This window comes from Aedes albopictus, chromosome 2 (genome assembly GCF_035046485.1).
Source record: "Aedes albopictus strain Foshan chromosome 2, AalbF5, whole genome shotgun sequence".
NCBI classification, from domain to species: Eukaryota; Metazoa; Arthropoda; class Insecta; order Diptera; family Culicidae; genus Aedes; species Aedes albopictus.
The window spans coordinates 19,358,189-19,378,694 of record NC_085137.1 but is presented as its reverse complement, the minus strand read 5'-3'; the positions used below and the strand labels follow the sequence as shown (position 1 = coordinate 19,378,694).

The 20,506-nt window shown below is 37.1% G+C and overlaps 2 protein-coding genes and 1 long non-coding RNA gene across 4 annotated transcripts in view; 1 reads left to right on the top strand and 2 right to left on the bottom strand.

Annotated features, from left to right (window-relative positions):
• Positions 1-20,506, top strand: part of LOC109429575 (uncharacterized) — a 174,633-nt gene that overhangs the window by 27,026 nt on the left and 127,101 nt on the right. The window lies entirely within an intron of this gene.
• Positions 1-20,506, bottom strand: part of LOC134287444 (uncharacterized) — a 443,288-nt gene that overhangs the window by 324,869 nt on the left and 97,913 nt on the right. The window lies entirely within an intron of this gene.
• On the bottom strand, positions 7,985-12,422 carry LOC115260143 (zinc finger BED domain-containing protein 4-like). Its single transcript, XM_062854745.1, has 3 exons — positions 10,528-12,422; positions 9,580-9,890; positions 7,985-8,512 (listed from the first exon to the last, which is right to left on the bottom strand). The coding sequence occupies exons 1-3, from the start codon at positions 11,195-11,197 to the stop codon at positions 7,994-7,996; spliced, it is 1,500 nt and encodes a 499-aa protein (XP_062710729.1). The 5' UTR covers positions 11,198-12,422; the 3' UTR covers positions 7,985-7,993.

Genomic DNA, 20,506 nt, shown 5'->3' with positions numbered 1-20,506 from the left:
ACAGTGATGTGGTATTTTTAAAATGTGGATCAATGTGAACATTATGTTAGTTTGGGAGGATTTGACTGTGTGAGCTTCGATTAGATTGGTTTACGTCTATTACAGTGTGAAGATTGGCTAAAACGGTTTTCAATACAAGGGTTTGAAAGAGCAACTGTATTATTGTTTTGATAGCAAATGATAAGATCCCGCTAAGACCGGATTTTGAATGTATCTGGCCGTGTTAGTTGAATATCTGTAAGTAAAAAAAATCGGGTTAAGTACGGAACATTCTCAGCGGAATTAAATGGAACAGTACTTAACTCGATTTTCTTTCTATTTACTTGGAAAATTTGTGTCTTTCCTAAGATGCCGTGAATCCTCCAGGAATTTCTCAAGGAATTGCTGCTATTATTTCTTCAGATGTTGCTGCTGGATGTCATCCTAAATTTCATCCACAGATTTCTCCTAGGGAAAATCCTTCAGTGAAGTTTTTTTTCCAGTGATGAATTTCTCTTGGTATTCCTTCAAGAATCCCTGCTGAGTTTCTTTCGGATGTTTCCGAAGAGTGTTGTAGAAATTTCTACTGGAATTCTTCCGCGGATTCATCGTCCGGGGAATCTCCAGACATTCCTCCTAGAATTTTTCGTGGAGTTCCTAAACCTCAAATACCACAAGCGATACTTCTAGGGATTTTTCTAGGAATTATTCTTCGGATTCTTGTAATTTCTTATTGATATTTCCTCAAAAGTCCTTGTGGATTCCTGCTGGTATTTCTTCTAGGATTCCTCAAGAGATTTTTATCCATGAATTTATGCAGGAACTCTTGCTTGGATTTCTTCAGATCATTTTTGGGCTTCTCAGGATTTTTTTACGGAATTCTTCAGCAACTCCTCATTCCTTAAGGATTTTGTCCTCTAGGGATTTTTCGAGAGATTTTTCCAGAAACCCTCTATGATTTCTTTTGGTATTTCTCCGAGGACTCCTCAACAGATTTCTACAGTAATTTCGTTCCGCTCGCGAGTTAAACGCGGCCCCACTCATGCCACAGAATTTTTATGTCTACATACAGGGGATAGACAAAATGATCGGGACAGGCAAAATTTTCGCTTCTCAAAATATTTTCTAGTAGCTGTAACTTATCAACAAACAACATTTGGAAAAGATCAGGCTATTCTGCACGAAGATATAAATATTCTTGTAAAAAGGTACAATTATTCGATAGCCAACTTTGAGCTGTTATATCTCCGGATTCAATGAACCAAATAAAATGAAATTTTGTCCATTTATGACTTATATAATAAGCTATGAAAAACTTTTGACCCTACTTGAAATTTTTAATGCGGAAGAAAATTATAATGATTAGATTATTTTTCTAATAGAACAACAAATAATGCAAAACTTCAACATCGTTTCAAAATTCAAGATGGTAATTATGGTTCATTTCAATTCCCTCAAATTGACTTTAATATAAATATGTTTTGAAGGAAAGTAACAACATAGCCGGTAATAAATTGAAAAAGTAATGGAATGCATATTAAAAACTGACCAATTTACTATAAAATCATAAAAAAATCGCTATAACTTTTTTGCTTGTGAAAATTTTTAAGTTTATTCAAACGTTTTCCATAGCTTATAATTAATTAATGGTCATTTTTTAGGGGAAATTAATAATATCTTTTGAACGAAAATCTGCGTTTTTGAAAGCTATAAAAGTTTTTCATGATGAGAAAATTTAAACAAAAAAGATTTTGAGAAGCTCAAACATATATTGATACCCAGGCCAATTTAGCTGAAATCTGATAAATTTTAAATGAATAACTTCATCATCTTGCAATCGTGATTAACAGAGATGAAATTCTTCTATGTCATCTGATTCACGAGACACAGATGTTTAAAATTTCTAATATTATTTATAAGGTGCAGAAATGAAGGTGCCGCATCGAATAAACTTAGAATCAGTTAGTTCATCATTGGATTACTTTCGAAGTCCTGATCAACCTTGTTGGAAACAAAATTTCAAGAAAAATTTCTAAGACTTATAAGCGCCTCCTGACGAATAAATTCTACGAGTTTATCACCAGATGACTTTTGATGTCCTGATCAGCTTTGCTAAAGTCAAAATTCTTCTATGTATTTTGTTTCTCGATGTACCGAAGTTTAGAGTTCAAGACTCAAGACTGAAAACGAAATTCATCTAAGCAGTCTGATTTCTAAGATACAGAAGTTTAAAATTTATAAGACTCACTCTGCCGTGTGCAGCATAGTTGTCCCATGTTCTATGGGAATCCCTATTAACATGGGACAACTATGCTGCACACGGCAGCACTGCACCACCTAGAATCAACTATAGTTCATCATTGGATGTCCTCCTGGCCAACTTTGCCGAAGACTCCGTGTTTAACCCCAGAATAGTTTCAACTTATTCCTGGTACACTGCGCACAGAGGTCAAATTTTGAGAAAACCTGACAAAAACTCAATTTCTGAACATGTATTTAATGGGTTGCAGTACATTGAGCATTTATCCACAATACCAGGAGCACTGACTGTCAGTTAATTACAGTGAATTACAAAAGGCTGAATGCACAAAAGGCTGAACACGAAAGGCTGAATATATAGAATTGTAACATAAGGCTGAAATCAGAAAAGGCTGAAAACATAAATGACTGAAAGTACATAAACACATGAATGAGTTATAAGTTTGGGTTTATTCAGGAGAATAATAATGCATACCAAAATTACAAATCCTCTTCTTATATCAACGTCTCAACTAGAACAAATCCCGCTTCTCAGATTAGTGCCATATTGCATTCACTGTGCACCAGATCACTGTATGCCCAACAATGCCAAGAAACCATGGACTGGCCGGGAATGGAACCGGTCACCCTCGGCATGGACTTTTTGAACTGCCGCTTTGACTATATATGACCCAATTACACTAAATGTGACTGGTGTTAATGGGTAATTCATCCTTTAAACCAGAGTATATGTACGCACAAATCTCACTACGAGATTGAGAAAAGTTGGCTGTGCGCACATTAATATTCCTTGAGCTTGAGACTCACGATGTTGGTGCACATCACATAAGCATTGCGAGTCTCAATGAGACAAGCTCCATGTACAGCTTGTTATTACTCGACCCGACACCGGTTTGCTACATTCTCGAATCCTTCACTAAGATGACATTTGCAGATGATGCAGGATGTTTGGGTCATGTATGCTGAGGTAGAGGTTGTTTTACGACGGGAAAGGTGGAACAAGGAACAATCCTGGTAGGGGCTTCTTCCCAAGTGATATGAGTATGTCCATAATGTTTTGAGAAGATTGGGTAAGAGTACTTTTAGTGCTCATTTGGTCACCTCGTGGGCTTCCGGTTGATGATTTTAACGGCGTGTTCTGTTTGACCAACAGAGAGGGATGGTAGGGTGGTTTAAGTTGCTGGGAAATGGTACCACCGTTCATTTTCGGATTGATTGTTATCAGCGGAACAAAAAAGTTTCACTCAGTGGTGTTATGTATTTTTCAATGTTTAATATATTTCAAAGTCCGCAGAAGAAGAAGAATCAACTAAAACGTCCGGACAATCTGGTCAAGAAGTTTACCATTCCTCGCTGAAAGTCAATCGTTGAAAAATTAGCACAAATGAGCGGAAACGAAAGTTTTAATAAAGGTACCTTTTTTCCACCTTACAAATGCCATTATCAGTTTAGGAAGTGGAGCCTGGAGCGACTAGGAACGAGAACAGATTTGAGCTGTCCTCTATGACTATTAAAGTAGTCACCACTCCCAGCGAATGGTAGTGGCGGTGGTGGGTACAGACGAGCGGTTGTGATCATGACGTTTTGTGAGGATAGGAATCGATTGGCGTCACCAAACCGTTGGCGAAGGAGGAGGAGTACCGTGATTTCGGGTGAAATTGATCAGTGGGGTGAAATTGATCGACGTGAGGGTAATTTTTATTTGTCAAAAATAAAGCTTTAAACTTAAAACACTTAGTAGAAAATGACCATCACCTAGCTCATGGGTTATTGAATGATGAGCTTACATGTTTTACAGCTAATTAGTCACATATTTCTGTATTAAATTTAATATTTTCCGAAATTGCGTGTTCGGCAAATTTTAAAGACCCTTTCAAACTTTTGTTACCGTAGCTGTATCGTACATGGAATAAATATTCGAATGAATGTTTATAGCTGCCACGTGTTCGCAAAACCCGATTTCGTCATCAAAAGTTCTACAAATATTGATATTTATACATAAAATTATACTTTTGCTAAAGTAAAACTTGTTTAGTATGAAAATTGCATACTTTTAGGCGTTTTCTTTAGATTTATTAAACTTTAAACTTAAATAATTAAGAATTTACTAAACTTGTACAAGTTTTAAAAAGCATTTCGCATTCTGGGGTAGGTAATTCAGCTGGAAAATTTATTTTCAGCACTTACAAAGATATTTCACTGACTGATCAATTTCACCCCGAAGCTAAAATTTCTGATTTTTTATTTTAAATGATATTTATTGCAATAAAATGATTTGCAGTAAAAATTTCAACCTCGTTGACTGATGAAATCCGTGGCCGTACTTGTTTTAAAGCATTAAGTTTGACCATATCGATAACTATTCAAAAATTAGAAGCCAAAAACTGTGAAAAGTGATCAATTTCACCCGAAATCACGGTACCAAACACTTCGCTTGTACCGCTTGGTATTTCCATAGGTTTAATTTCTGCCTTGATTCTAGAGCGGAATAAGTTCCACAAGAACTAATATTAATGGGCCTCTAAAAAAGTTTTGTTGCTATTAGTTTGATCTGATGAACATCTCAATGAGACGAGTCTCACGAGACGTCTCATTGAGGCACGTACACTAGATTTTTTATGAGCATGCTACGATCTCAAATCTCACAAATTTTCTTGAGACGCATTTCAAACCAGCGCATGGCACACTGTCTCATTCATGTATACATGTGTTTTCAGACACTCTGCTTTAAACAAGGGCTATTCAAGACCAACCTATGGTCTTAGCCTGACACAAGCATTTCAGTTACCATCAACAATATCATCAGAGATTTTTTTCCTTTTTAAAGTAGGCTATTCTTTTGAGAAATATTGCTATAATGATGTGTTTGATCAATAAAACATACCATGGACTTGATACATAGACTAATTTCATGACCTCGATGTACCAAAGAAAACGATCAAATTTTGTGTGGCCAGTTCGGTACCCAATAATATTCATAATTGCGTTTTTTTTCCGTGTAAATTGCCTTTTGTGTGAATTATATTTAGCGTGTTACACTGATCTGACAGCTCTGACAGTAAGGGATTAAACATAAATTACGTAAAATGGGTATCGAGGATTGTTCACAATCTGCGAACTTGACTGCGAAAAAAATCGCGACCATGACGCCGCTGCTTGATATATCTTAAAAACAACTGTTTTAAAATTGACGGTGTCGAATTATCATTTCAGTCTTTTATGTTTCAGCCTTTTGTACGTAACCCATTGATTTGGTATCTTGTTACAGCACTGAATAGCTGCTGATGGAAAAAATACTAAATTTTTGATAAATAACACAAACGACCTCAACCACCGCAAAAGCTTGTTGATATAAGTAATTCAATTGCTTTCAAAAGTTTATTCGTAGGTTCTTGTGTATATCAGATATCTGCAATTGAGGCAAGAGATCAAAATAACACTTTTGACTTCAATATTGACATTACATGTCATTAGTACGAGAAGTTATTACACTTCTGTTTCAAAGTGTCATACAAATCGTTCTCAGCTGCCCCCTGCGGGGATATTCCGTTCAAATGCTCACTTATGTATGCAGAATTGATTAAGGAAAACGCAACTGTCAAGAGCTGCTAAAACAATAGATATGTGTAAGCCGGCCCCAACTACACATAGGTACAGCACAACGCACGCACTAAACTAAACACTCCGCACTCATGCATGCGTCACTGCCCGAGCCGCTAGGTCACCTCTCTCTCTCTCTCTCTTCTTGGCGTAACGTCCTCATTGGGACAAAGCCTGCTTCTCAGCTTAGTGTTCTATGAGCACTTCCACAGTTATTAACTGAGAGCTTCTTCTGCCAATGACCATTTTGCATGCGTATATCGTGTGGCAGGCACGAAGATACTCTATGCCCAAGGAAGTCAAAGAAATTTCCTTTACGAAAAGATCCTGGACCGACCGGGAATCGAACCCGTCACCCTCAGCATGGTCATGCTGAATACCCGTGCGTTTACCGCCTCGGCTATATGGGCCCTAGCTAGGTCACCTGGGTTGCCTCTATTTTGCATGACCTTACTCAACACGTGTCACAGAGTTTAAATCCCTCTCTTGCCTTACCTACGAACAAAGCACTCCCTTTTCTCAAAAGTTTGTGCGTGGTATAAATCAGTGTTGCTGATCGGTGATAAAATAAGCGAAGGGCGATGAATGTTTACTCAGCATAGAAGAACGAACGGTGAATGAACACATTTCATCGTTCGACGATTTGTCCATCATCGACGAATGAATTCATTATCCGATCGGCTTCTGTCCTTCATTCATAGTTCACTGTATCTTTGATCACTGCTACTGGTTGAATTATCAATCGCTTAACGATGCGAGTGTTTCTGATTCGAGCTAGCCACTCTTCGCGAAGATCAATTATATATTCATCTCGAGCAACTTTTCCCCACATTTTTTCCCCAAATTAATGGTGATTGAAGGCAGTGAACTGGAATCGGAGAGCTTTGTCTTCGCTTAACAGAATTTTAAACATTTTTATCTATAACAGTCTATAACTAGCTGTCCCGGCAAACGTCGTTCTGCCTGCCTACTGTGTTTTTTTTGACATGCAGCTCTGTAAAAAATGCCCCGCAAAATGGACTTTCAAACTTTCTCGTTTTCGGTGCGTTCCAGGTCGATTTTCCCAATTATTTTTTCGTGGTGTAATGTTCAGGTTCACATGAAGATTTAACCCATTAGAGCCAGATTGCCTTCGCTGCCTCGAACACGTTTTTTATGCTTGGTTTCTTTGCCGGGGTCACATTGACCCCTCCAGTTCCAAAGGGGTAAATTTGGTTGCTACAAAAATGACGACAACTGTGATTACTTTGTAGCAGCATATCGTTCATAGTGATTCATACATTACATTTTTACGTTTTATGTAATTTTTATGATCAATGATTTTAGAAATGAGGTGTGTTTAATCCGTTTGTAGTCAAAACGATAGTACTCTTTTGACCAAATTCGAAGTTTTTATTTTTTAACTTTTATATGATGACGGCAGAACAACTCGTTTTAAAAAAGGAGATTTTCGTGCGCAGAGATATTTGCTATAATATTTTATTCAAAATTCAGAAAACATGCTCAAAACTTACTCAAAATTGAGAGATCTATAACTATGCCGAGGCATGTATATAGTTATTATTGGATATGAAAAAGTTAAGTTTTTAACTTCTTTGAAAATATTGACCACCCACATTATTTACATTTAAAAGAGGGCCTCATTATTAGGAACAACTTTGTAGATGACCAAACAATCATTTGAAAGCGCTGAATGTATCTTTCCTCGTCAATTTGGATCATTGGCCACTGTGCATGCTCGTATGCAGAAGGGAAGTGGGGTTTGGCCTCATATTCCTAATATCACCCCCACCTCTCCCACCGCCCCTCTGCGCACGGCATTGCCACATCCTTAAATTACGTATCAATATCAGAAGTTTTCATACAAAAAATGGCAGGTGGTGGGCATTGAAAATGGATATTAATCGCATGGCATAATTTAAGCACGTTTTCTAATATCGTTGTGATATTCAGAGTTAAAATATTAAACATAAAATAAAAATATAAAAGAAAGTCTATTATGGGGAAAGGGAATGGAATGAAACAGCTGAAATTTGTGCGTGACAGAACAATAAAACAATAACTATTTGAAAATCTTCACTTTATTTATTTCAAATTTCATTTCAGCCACATTTGAGCAGAGAAATATTTACATTGTTAAACGGGTTTTCAATATTCATTTGAATGATTCATCATCATCCAAGATTTTTGCCACTTTTGGAAGCAAATCCGAGTTCATCTTTAGCAGCATAAGATTTTTCAATGTTTCATCACTCAGCTTCATTCGATAGTCAGACAGGACGATCTTCGTACGGCTAAAAAGCCTTTCAACTGTGACTTGCGTTGATGGAGCAGAGATAACAGCCAATGCCAGACGGTGCAGCCTTGGATTACAGAATTTTCGCTTATTCCAATATTCCACGATGTCAAACGGTTCTGCATTCAAGCCGCCCTCACATTGTCGAAACGAGATATTGACTTTCTCGCGAGTTTCAAGTGTGATTAAGTCAATCAGTAGCGAGTCATCTGGGGGCTGAACATGTTCTGATGACGATGAGTCTTCTTCAAAAAAGTCAGTCAAATAATCGTCGACGAAGTTGGATTGATGAAGTGAAGTGTTCTCTTTTTCATTGCCTTGTCGCATTTGTATTCCGGTGATTTCATCGAGTCGTTTATCCAATGTTAGTAGGTATTCCTAAAAAAATGAGACTTAAAGTTTCATGATATAAATGAAATTAAAATACTGTACACAAAATGAAGCAACAATCGATTCTATAGTAAAATTAAGCAAGGTTGCGACCATTCATTTGCAAAGATTTACATTAATTTGCTATTATCTCAGTTCAGAAGCATGTTATCAAAAATCAATGTATGGATGAATTTAACCTTGTAGTTTTATCTGAAAGTTTGCCGAATATCATTGGGGTCGCAAACGTATACCAAAGTCTTGAGCGAGCTGTGAAGGCAACTCTCCACGCGGTGAATGTAAATTACATTCACGCTGTGGAAAGTTGCCTTCACAGCTCGTTCACGACTTTGGTATGCTTGTGCGACCCCAATGTTATTCGACAAACTTTCAGATAAAACTACAAGCACAGACAAACAGACGTCTCATTCTACTCACTTCCCATCGTTTCCCTTTTTAACGGATTATTCAAATATTCCGTAGTTCGCAAATTGCTCACTCATGGCGCTCGCATCTCTTTTGCTCCTGTTTGACGTTTGCTCACTACCGCCATCTACTCAGTGGGTTTGCGTACCACAGCATAATTAGCATTGGGCGATTATGTTTGAGTGACGATGATTTTTATCGCATTTTGTTCCAAGTGATACGTCTGTTTGTCTGTGCTACAAGGTTAAATTCATCCACACATTGTTTTGTGATAGCATGCTTCTGAACTGAGATAATAGCAAATCAATGTAAATCTTTGCAAATGAATGGTCGCAACCTTGAAATTAAGAACATCACCAACAATTTTCAAATCTGTAGATATTGCTGAATCACTTAAAACTGCATTGAGATACTGTTAATGTTACCAAAACCATGGTTTCTCAAATCATTTGAATGTCCAAGACGCACGACTTACTGTGTAATAACTGAATGTATAGCAATGTTGACTACTTTTTGGCGAATTCAACAGATTTCTGTAGTTATTTGAAAATAGTTCTCAATTTTACCATAGAATCAGTTGTTACTACAATACAATTTGTTACTATATATAATAATTCAGAAACGTCGAATTTTTTTGCTGCTATACGAACCTGTGCTTCCTTTTTGTCAGCTGGGCTTAATCTCTTCGAACCGACAAAATTGAACCTCGGATCCAAAAGTAAACATGCTTTGAACACCTTGGTTGAGCTTAGCTTCTTGATTCGTTTCTGCATGGACTTCAGAAGCTTTGTCGCCAAGATGTTACCTTCCTTTATGCCGTCGAGTTTAGCTTGACATACAAGCCAGTCAGCATAGAATTGCGACAATGGCACATGATCCTTTTGTAATCGCAAGGTGAGCTCAAACAGGGGTTCGAAAGCAGCACCAAACTTCTCAATGAATTGCCACTGGCGAGATAAATCTACAAGAAAAAACAAGCGAAATTTATTAAGCACAACGTCACCGTGATAATGAACATATTTTTTTATTCAACCCCACTAATCTAATCATCGTTACAGCAGAAAATGCATAAATCGACAATGATTTTTCATAAGGGCCTAACTGACTAGATCGATTTCTCTTCGTCGACTCTCTCTTTCGCTAATAACTTGATCAAAACAAACAAAATCGTTATTCTTTTTGTTTCTATAGCAACACGTCAACACGTCTTCTTCGCATTTCAACCAAAAAATCTTTGAAAAACTTAATACACATTCTGTGATAACACAAAGAGAGGATCGATGAAGTGAACTCGAAAATGTCAGTTAGGCCCAAATGAAAAATCAGTGTCGAAATAATAACAATGATTACAATTTTTGGACATCCTGTATTATACATTATATATCTATCGATAGGGTAAATCGCTAAATATTGCACACCTTCAAAACTCGCCTGCACATCTCATAAGAAAACTGAAAAGCATGAAGTGTGCAATAATTGGCGATTTACCCTAATGGAGCTATTTGCAATTCGAACTAGTTGGTTGCTCAATTGGTTCAACTATGACATTGTTTATATTAGTGGGGGAACATGGAATCGAAAAAAAACTGATAACATACCTAGAGAAGCATCCGTGTTTGCCAGAATGGACAAGAAAGGACTTTCCCGCAAATCGAGCAAATACTTAAGGACGATATACCAAACATTCCAGCGAGTCTCGTTGATTTTGGGTGGCAGCGGATACTTATGCATATGAAAAAGTTGTTGGAATGCTTTGTGGCGCATTTTGATACACACTTTGTTTATCATTGCCAAGCGTCCTTTATATTCTTTCAACACATCCCACACAGCAAGTTGTGCTGTATGAGCTGCACACCTTGTGCTCTCTATTAGATCTAACTCAATCAGATCATTATCATCCGTGTCGTCTTGGAAAGCGTGGTCCACTAGCTCATGATCGGCGTCGAAGTCGTCCGTCGTCAACTCGTCTCCATCCTTGATCCATGATGATTCATCATCATCGCCGAGGTCGTCGTCATTGATATCACTGGAGCAGCCACCCACATGAGCATCAATCATCGCTTTTTCTTTTCGGACTATGGCTCCAACAGATGGACCTTGATCGTCATCATTGGAATCAACGAGTCGCTTCAGCAGTTGGACGGACGCCACCATATTGGCGCCGTTGTCGTGGGCAACCGTCAACAGCTGGTTTTTAGCTATGCCGAACTCCTGGAATTCGTTGTCCATTACGTGCTTCAAATTTTCCTTTGTTTGGCGCTCTATCATTTCATGTAACGCTGAAAAAGATTATAACATTGATCAATCCCATTTCTTAAACCTCCCTCCATCCAGGCGCTATCCATAAAGTACGTAGACTCAATTATGGCAATCTCAAGCCCCCTCCCCCTTGTAGACTTTTGTTCATACAATTTTTTTGAAATTTGTGTGGATCGTAGACTTCAGCCAGATCCCCCTCCCCCTACTAAGATGCTACGTAGTTTATGGACAGGCCCAAAAGTGAATGATAAGTGGGCAGTGGCTATGAAAATAGAAAAACTTACCCAAGTGCCGGACAATTACGCAATCCTTCTCGTTTGTAAATTGTACATTGATTCCGAAAAATGAACGACCGCGGCGAGATGCAGAGTCAATTTTAGCGTGGATTACCTTTCCACGCATTTCGTCGATCATCAGTTTCTTTAGAATTTCGGTGGCAAGTCCAACCAGCTTGGTCAATTTGTCACGGGACATTTCTAAATCTACGGCTTTCCATAGCGGACCCACCAGTATGGTCATGCCCTCCCAATCTGGGTAGCGCAGCGGCAAACTGTTTGTTGTGGCCAGCTTTAGAGTACCAAGAATTATCGTCGCCCGATCGGTTTCCACCATAATCTTCGTCGTTTTGGACTTCTTCGTAGGTGGCTCTCCGGAAGTTCCATCGCCGATTCCCAAATTGTTGGCCACTTCCGGATGGCTGCCTATAATGTGGCGCCGGAAGTTCGCTGAGCGGAAACAGAGATTTGATTGCAGTATTATACAGGGAAGATCAAACGTTCAACTTACATGGAACTAATATTTTTTGCCCGTAATTGCACCGGTTGCCGTTTTTCTCATAAGCGCTGCACCGATAAGACACTGTTTGACCGTTTTGTTCTTTAACTTCGTCAACAACACTCAAAATTATTTGTTTTAAAGTCTTTTTCTTCACAAGCGGATTATCCATTTTGAAAGCGAAACCCGGGACGAAAACAAACTAACCGCAGCTGTCAAAGTTCGCGAGCGACGAGCACACAACAGCGAATGAATGAATAAAGCGTGGGGAACATGAATGCAATGAATGAACGGGAATCGTTTGGAACTTGTCAATGTGATCGTTTTATATTTTTCGCTCTCGCTTCCATTCGCATGTTGTGAATGTATTCATGATGCGTCGATGAAAAATGAATGTTTACGAATAATGGATCGCGAAGATGCGTAAATGAATGCTCGTGAAGAAGATCCATCGCAACATTGGTATAAATGAGATCATTAAGGCTTAAGAAATCGTCACCAGTACAACCGCTAACACTGAGCACTCAATGATGTCGGTCATATCAACGACGACCCCCTCAGTCCCAAACTCAATTATCCCACACTACCCAAGTAACCACACTGCTGAAGCCGTATACACCGCACCGCATATTGCATAAATAAATTATTTTTTTTTCAAACTTTAAAAATCTAATTCATGGGTTTATTATTATTTTACATAAAAAAACCAAGCGTCTCCATTTATTCAACCGTTAAAAAGATTTTTTTTTAGTTTTTTTTTTTGCATTTGTGAATTTTAACTTAATGCTAATTCTTCACAAATCCGTTAAAAACAGCAAACCAGAAAAGCCGGAAATTACCTATTAATTATAAGAAGATAAATAGAAACGATGTAAGGGGATCGACTGTGATTGGTATTATGCTAGCGGGGATTTTCGGCTTCCAGACTCTATGTAATCATAAACGGATATTGGTTCAACACCTGACGTTTCGGTCACATATATTGTGCCTTTTTCAAAAGATAGATACAGTCCCTCCGTTTACTCGTGAGGTTATGTATGTTTTAAACATAGTCGCACGTCTTCACTTCAGTGGTTGAGTTCGTTGGTTGGCGCACTTTTTCAAATCTATCAGTATCGATCTGTTTTACAGACAGAATCGAAATCTGGCGCGAAAGTGACACCGCCGGTAAGAGGTAGATCATAGGAGGTAAAACAGATCGATATCTACTGATAGATTTGAAAAAGTGCGCCAACCAACGAACTCAACCACTGAAGTGAAGACGTGCGACTATGTTTAAAACATACATAACCTCACGAGTAAACGGAGGGACTGTATCTATCTTTTGAAAAAGGCACAATATATGTGACCGAAACGTCAGGTGTTGAACCAATATCCGTTTATGATTACATAGAGACTGGAAGCCGAAAATCCCCGCTAGCATGATAAATAGAAATCCTGCAATTTAATCTCCTAGGCTCCTAAAAGCATGCGTTACATGAACTTTTTCACACCGTTGGCCAGTGATAATTTTTAAAATACTTTCATAATATGATACTTTCATAATGCATAATGCATATACTTTCATATTATGCATTTTAATACATACCTTAAGCAAATTTACCCCACGGCACGATTTTATTCATCTTCTCTAGTTCAATTGTAGGTTGATGACCCGCATTTGAAACGATAATGCGGTGAAACGAAAGAGATAATACCGTGATACTAAATTTCATTGAAGAACAGTTACAAACCACGCACATCACATCCAAATGCAAACCACTAAACTCCATCATAGGGAGCCAACTACATCCCGCACTCCCGCTGTTTAAGGTGCCAATTAAGCTGCGTATTATATGAAGGTACAATGTTGTGTCGATGATGTTGTTGGAGTCTTACGTTTAAAACGATGACCACGACGATGACAACGGAAGCGCAAAAATGTGGGCCTGGGCTAAATACCATAATGCGTATATGGATGCTCCGCACTTTCGCAGACACTGACTGCCTCTTTGCAAGCACCGACTGTGTTGGAGATGTGTGCTTGGGACAGTTATATGCTAGAAAGCATATGCATGCATTTGAGTTGCAGCAATCAATGCTTCGCGAAATGTGGGTGTGTCATGCAGGGTAGAATTCATAATGCGTTCATGAATTAGCTCATAATTCGACACTCTACACGACTCTTCAAGTCTCTATATAACACTTTCCAGCCATTACCAAAATTATGAAAAAAATGTTGTAAGCACCGCTGCTGCACGATGATGTTGTTAATTTGCGATGCCTTCCGACAGATTGAAATCAGACGGTTGTATGCTGCTGACACAGCAACAGTATAATTGTTTGCGGTAGAGCAGAATCAGATGGATCCGGATCGTGAACAGCAAACTTTCGCAGGTTCTTCGCGTACAATTGACGTCACGCTACCTTCCAGATGTTTGTGGTTGTGGCGGGCTGATGGGCAGGGAGCTACTGGCATCATTTGAGCATGCATGCAGTGATTTATGTTATGCTGTTTGAATTTCTTACAGATCATCATGTTGTGGCAGTACATGGGGCAAGCGATAAGAACAACATACAGTGTAATTGGAGTGTCATTGAGGTTTAATTATTATTTGCCTACCGTACCATTTGAGAAAATATATCCCAGCGGAAAACTAAACAGAAGTTCTAAAGAAGCACGTTATTCTATGTTAAATTTAAGTTTACCGTTATCTTAAATTTCTAAAGGCGGTTTTCTATTAAATAATGCATCTTGGTTTTGCATTTGGATGATTCATCTTAGCATTTGGAATCGCAATCTGAAAGTCTACTCCAGAAATTTGTCTAGAGTAGGGTATGCATCTTATTCGCCGATGATTGGCCCTTACGACAACCAGCCTTGTATTCATCGAAAGCTTCTTGTATACTGAATTGCCCTTTTTTGTAGATTGGATAGTGAAAAACTCTTCATTCTCTCATTAGACCACCAAGCTCGTCTGTATGAGAATTATTATGCAGAATTTCCAAAAAAAAATCTCCGCTCTGTAGAGCATTTACACATGGATGTGGTCATAGGGTCTAAGTCAAATTGTTTTTTTCAGATCTCAAAGACGAATGTTGCCCAAGACTGAATTGATTTCGACAATCGGGAAAAAATATATTGTACAAATTCTCACTCACATGCGCATCTTCATACACGATGTCCTGCAAGGTGTGCAAGAAGGTAGCACGCATTTACTATGATGGCATGTCAAGCGTGTCAATCGAGCTGTGGTCTTCTGTTCATGGGTGAATTTTGATTAATAACTTTTGTCTCGTGAGTCGAGTTGCGGTCTTCAGTAACATTCGTCTTCGAGATCTGAAGAAATCAATTTGACTTTGACCCTATGCCTTCATCTGTAAATGCTCTACAGCGCGGAGAACTTTTTTTGAAAATTCTCCATAGTGAATCCATAGAACTAATTTCATTAGATCTATACTTGTAAATTAGACTATGGGAGATTGACTCCATAATCCACATCAATGACGATTGCCATCCAAATCATTCTGGAGTTAAGGCCTTTATATCTACACTCGTAACAATGCATCGGGTACATTTCAAACTTAGTATGTATAGTGCGTTTTGGTAGTCATATAAGATCAGTTGAAACATATGATAGTTGTATATATATATAAATTATGATACCCGAGGGGGTTTCGGCGTTTTTAAAAAACTACGACTGCGCCACTTCAGTTTCAGCTGAAGACTCTCTATTCTGTGTTTTGTGTTTGGTTTTTATAAACGCTAACATTTCCCGATCGATCATGATTATTCCTGATCTAACCTACTAACCTAAACTTGAACTTGAAAATATGTTGCGCCACAGCTATGACGAAGATTCTACGTCGTATGATGTGCGTGCGGGTGGATGTTTATGTTTAGTGCGATTCGGCTGCAATGGTGCTCCGGCGAATGAATGTTTATGTTGACTCATGATGATTGCGTCTCAGGCTTGGATAGCGAAAGTGGCTTATTGACGAATATCGGCATGATCGGTGGTAACGGTTTAATTGTGGTCAGTGGAAACGGGTTGCTCGTAACTACTCCCCTCCGTGAAGTCGAGACGTCCCGGGTCGACAAAAGTGTTGATTGTATTCTTGGGGATGAGGAAATCTCTCGCAATTCTGATGACTCATCTTTAGCTTGGTTGTTTGATACTTCTTCTAAAAATGGTTTTCTGCGGAAATTGATGTTGACGTTTTTGGTTTTGACGTTGTACAAAATGATAAGGGTTATAATTCCCAGAATGCTGAATACCGACAAACTTATTGAGGAATAATGGTGAATTTGATGACTTGTCGATAGGGTTTCCAAATGGTTTCGGTTTTGTATTTGCAGATCTTCAATTGAACTTTCTATAATCTGCTTTTCGATATGTAAACCATCTAATGGTACTATCAACGGCATCTCTGTTTTGAATATTTCGGTATTTTCAAATTTTGTACTGTCTAAAATTATACTGCAATTGCGAAATTCTATTAAATACGAGCCAGTTAGGTTTCTGTTTGTTATTTCGCAATTTGACTTAATACTCACGGGAGATTTCGATTTCACAATAATACGATTATTAGTTATTTGTTTAAATTCTTTTTGTTGATTGTACATTTTAAAAGTGCATTTACCTGTCATACCTCGAAGTAAGTGTGTAAAACAGGTGTCATTGCTTAAATCCAATAAATCCTTCTGATTGCATATGCGATATTCTTCTATGTTTCGGCATTTCTTCGTAATAAAATATGTCTCGTTGTTGCTGATCATAGCTGTGCTGGCGGGCAAATTTAAAATCTTATTTTCGATTGGCAAAGCTTCTAGAATCAAATGACTGTAAGTATGATTCTTCAAAGATGGAATTTTAACTACAAAAACAAGTTTTGTCATATTGTAAAAAGCTGATATTTCTAAGAAATCATATACCTGTTCAAAATTATGAATTACAATTCCTTTTTCTTCTAATCTATCGATCGAGAATGACAATTCATCGGGATGCAAGATATGTTTCGAAATTATGTTTACCTTTGCTAAATGAATAGATTCAGAGATATCTTTAAAATGAGAGATAAGATGATCCAATTGAATATTAACATTAATAATGCTTTCCAATATTTTAATTTGCTTCTGTAGGCTTCCTGATTGATTATTATTTATAGCGTTCATTATGAGTGATTGTTGATTATTTATCTGTTTAATCAATCTATTGATTCTATCTTGCATATCATAATTTATTTTTCTTTGCTCATTATTTTCTCTGATTAATTGATTACTTTTTGTTGTAAGATCATCTAAATCTCGTGAAATATCGATATAGTCCTGATGGTCCATATTTCCAGTTAAAAATTTGATTCCTGTACCTACAAAATCCATCAATCCTCGTTTTTGTCTAGTTTTCATTTGTAGTCCAAAATAGAGGTTTTTTAGATTGAAGAGCTTTGTAGATAAAACATCGTTCAATTCTGTAAAATTTCCATAATTTCTTAATTCCTTGGTTATTAATTTCAACTTTGTGAAAGTGGGTTCGTATAAATCAAAATCAATAGTATGGTAAATTCTATGTTCACCGACTTTCATAAAGCTTTCTCCTGCTGTCAATGCCAATAATCCTGGGTTTTGGTTAAGGTCCATGATTTGAATAGTACAATGAATGGGTTGTAACATACAATTAATAGATATTAAAAACAAGAGAAGTGTTGTTGTTTCCATGATGAAATCTAAAATGAGAAAGAAAAAGTAATATCAAATTTATTTTCTGATACGACGCATTTTAGTTTTATGAAGTTTTCTGTTTTTATCGTCCTTGTAAGTTTGATTTCTATCCGAGGTTACTTTGACTTTTTCAAACCATTCTTTGGTTTTAGCTTTAATTCCTTGTCGTCTATTGAATGCTTGTTGATCTGGTTCTAAAGCTGGTGGATCTTCTCTAGAAGCGTTCCGGTATTTATGCTGTTCCTGTTGAGTGGAAGTTATTTTAGTAATTGTTTCATCATAAATTTTATCACGGTATTCTATGAGTTGTGCACGATCGAGTGGTCTTTCTTCACCATCTTTTATTCCGTAAAATACTTCACGTGGTTTTAATTTTGTTGAGGTGTGAATAGCGTTATTGTATAAACTACATGCGATTAGAAACATTTCTTTACTGGAGAGGTTTTCATATTTGTGTTTGTTGCATCGATAAATTTCACTTAGTGTAGAATGGAACCGCTCAACAATTCCGTTCACTTCACTGTAATTAGTTGGTGTAAAATATTGTTGTATGTTGAGATTGTTTAACAAATCTCGAATTTCAATTGATTTGAACGCTGGTTCATTATCTGAAACAATTAACTTTGGTGATCCAAATTGAGAAATGAATTTGATCAAGCCTTTTCGAATGTCTATTGTAGTTCTTGATTTGATGGGAATTAAAAATCCGAATCTCGACAATTTGTCTACAATTGAGAGAAATAAGTTTGGTTGTGATATGAAAATATCTATGTGAATAATGTAAAGAGGTTGTTTTGGTATTGGAGTTTCACCTAGTTTGATTTTATATGGTTTTCGTTCGTATTTCATCTTATTGCAAATTTCACAAAGGATAATGTATTTTCGTATTTTATTTTTCATTTTGGGGAAGAAAAATCTATTCCGTATTTCACAGAGATTTTCTAAAATACCACGATGTGAAGTCTCGTGGGTGTTTTCAATAAGAGTATCTTGTTCAACTTCGGTTCGAACGTCGATACGCATCGTTTGAGATATCTTTACTTTGAAAGTGCGACATCTGCTAAAATAGTTTTTGTAAACAAATTGAATGATATTGATAACATTTTCAGGACAAAGAATACAGTTAGTACGTCTTGTATCCATGTATTCCTTGAATATTTTAATTATGAAAGGTACTCCAAAAATAAATTTGGTGATAGTTCGTCTATAAACTCGTGGAAAAACTTCTACATAAATATTGCTTTCTTCATTTCCAATTTTCAAAATTATTTGATTACTGAAATAATTAATCGGAATTTCAGTGCACGGTATAAGTTCTGAATCATCTGTGTCTGCTGAATGCATAGTGTCATTACTAGACGATGTTTCATCTTCATTAATGTTCACTTCTTGGAATATTCTTGATAAACTGTCGGCTACAACATTTTGTTTGCCTGGTTTATATCGAATTTCATAGTCAAATTCTGACAAAGTTAAGCGCCAGTGAATTAATCTTTGGTTTGGTTCTTTCAAATTTAAACTGTATGTTAAAGGTTTGTGATCTGTGTATAAAATGAATTTTCTTCCGTACAAATATGGACGAAAATGTTTGCAAGCCCATACAATAGCTAAGAGTTCCTTTTCTATTGTAGAATAATTTTCTTCGGTTTTATTTAAAGTACGTGACGCAAAGGCTATTGGCTTATCTTTTCCCAATGGTCCTTGTGAGAGTACTGCGCCTATGGCAAAATTTGATGCATCAGTAGTGAGAATGAATGATTTATCAAAATCTGGATATTGCAAAATATCACTGCTTGTCAAAATTGATTTACACTTTTGAAATGCTTTCACGAAATCTTCTGAATGAATTATAGTTTCACCTTTTCGAAGTGAATTTGTCAAAGGTTTTGCAATTTTTGCAAAATCTTTTATAAATTTTCTATAGTACCCTAAAATTCCTAGGAAACCTCTAAGTTCCCGTTCATTTTTAGGTAAAGGCCAATTCTTAATAATTGAAATCTTTTCAGGGTTAGGTTTTACACCATCTATAGATACGATGTGTCCTAAGAAAGCAACTTCTTTACGTAAAAACTCACATTTGTCTAATTGTACCTTCATGTTGTATTTAGACAATGTATTAAATATTTTCCGTAAGTTATCAAGGTGTTCTTGTAGGCTTGTGGAAAACACAATAATGTCATCCATATAAATAAAACATCTTACGCCAATATGTTCACGTAAAATATTATCCATTACTCTTTGAAATGTAGACGGTGCATTTTTGAGTCCAAAAGGCATTCTCAAAAATTCATAGTGTCCATTTTCAACGTTAAATGCTGTTTTAGGTATGTCTGATTCTCCGGCGAATGAATGTTTATGTTGACTCATGATGATTGCGTCTCAGGCTTGGATAGCGAAAGTGGCTTATTGACGAATATCGGCATGATCGGTGGTAACGGTTTAATTGTGGTCAGTGGAAACGGGTTGCTCGTAACTTATATATATATATATCATATATATCATAAGGACATCCTGAATCATCCAAAGTATTCTGAAGTTGAGATATATGGTTTCAATTTGGAATGGGCTATCAATAGAGGTGCATAATTATCAGAATTTACCCATTTGAGTCATACTAGCAATGGAAGAAAGTTTTCCAGAGCGTCAGGGATATCTAAGGTCACGCCTATAATATTATGTGTTTAAGGCCTTTAGATCTACACTCGCAACAAAGCATCGTACACACCCAAAACATAGTAGGGAAGACTGAGGAGACTTGATCCCTGGGGAGACTTGTTCCCCCCATATTTTCTCGGAATCAAAAACAATTTTCTTCTAGCATATTTTTCCCAAAACAAAATCTG

What these genes read in the sequence shown, in the direction of transcription:
- LOC115260143 (XM_062854745.1), bottom strand. Translation starts at nt 11,197, where the DNA reads ATGATAGAGCGCCAAACAAAGGAAAATTTGAAGCACGTAATGGACAAC. An exon ending in AAACACGGATGCTTCTCTAG is followed by an intron (nt 9,891 to 10,527) that starts GTATGTTATCAG and finishes TTTTTCTTGTAG; the next exon opens with ATTTATCTCGCCAGTGGCAA. An exon ending in CTGACAAAAAGGAAGCACAG is followed by an intron (nt 8,513 to 9,579) that starts GTTCGTATAGCA and finishes TCATTTTTTTAG; the next exon opens with GAATACCTACTAACATTGGA.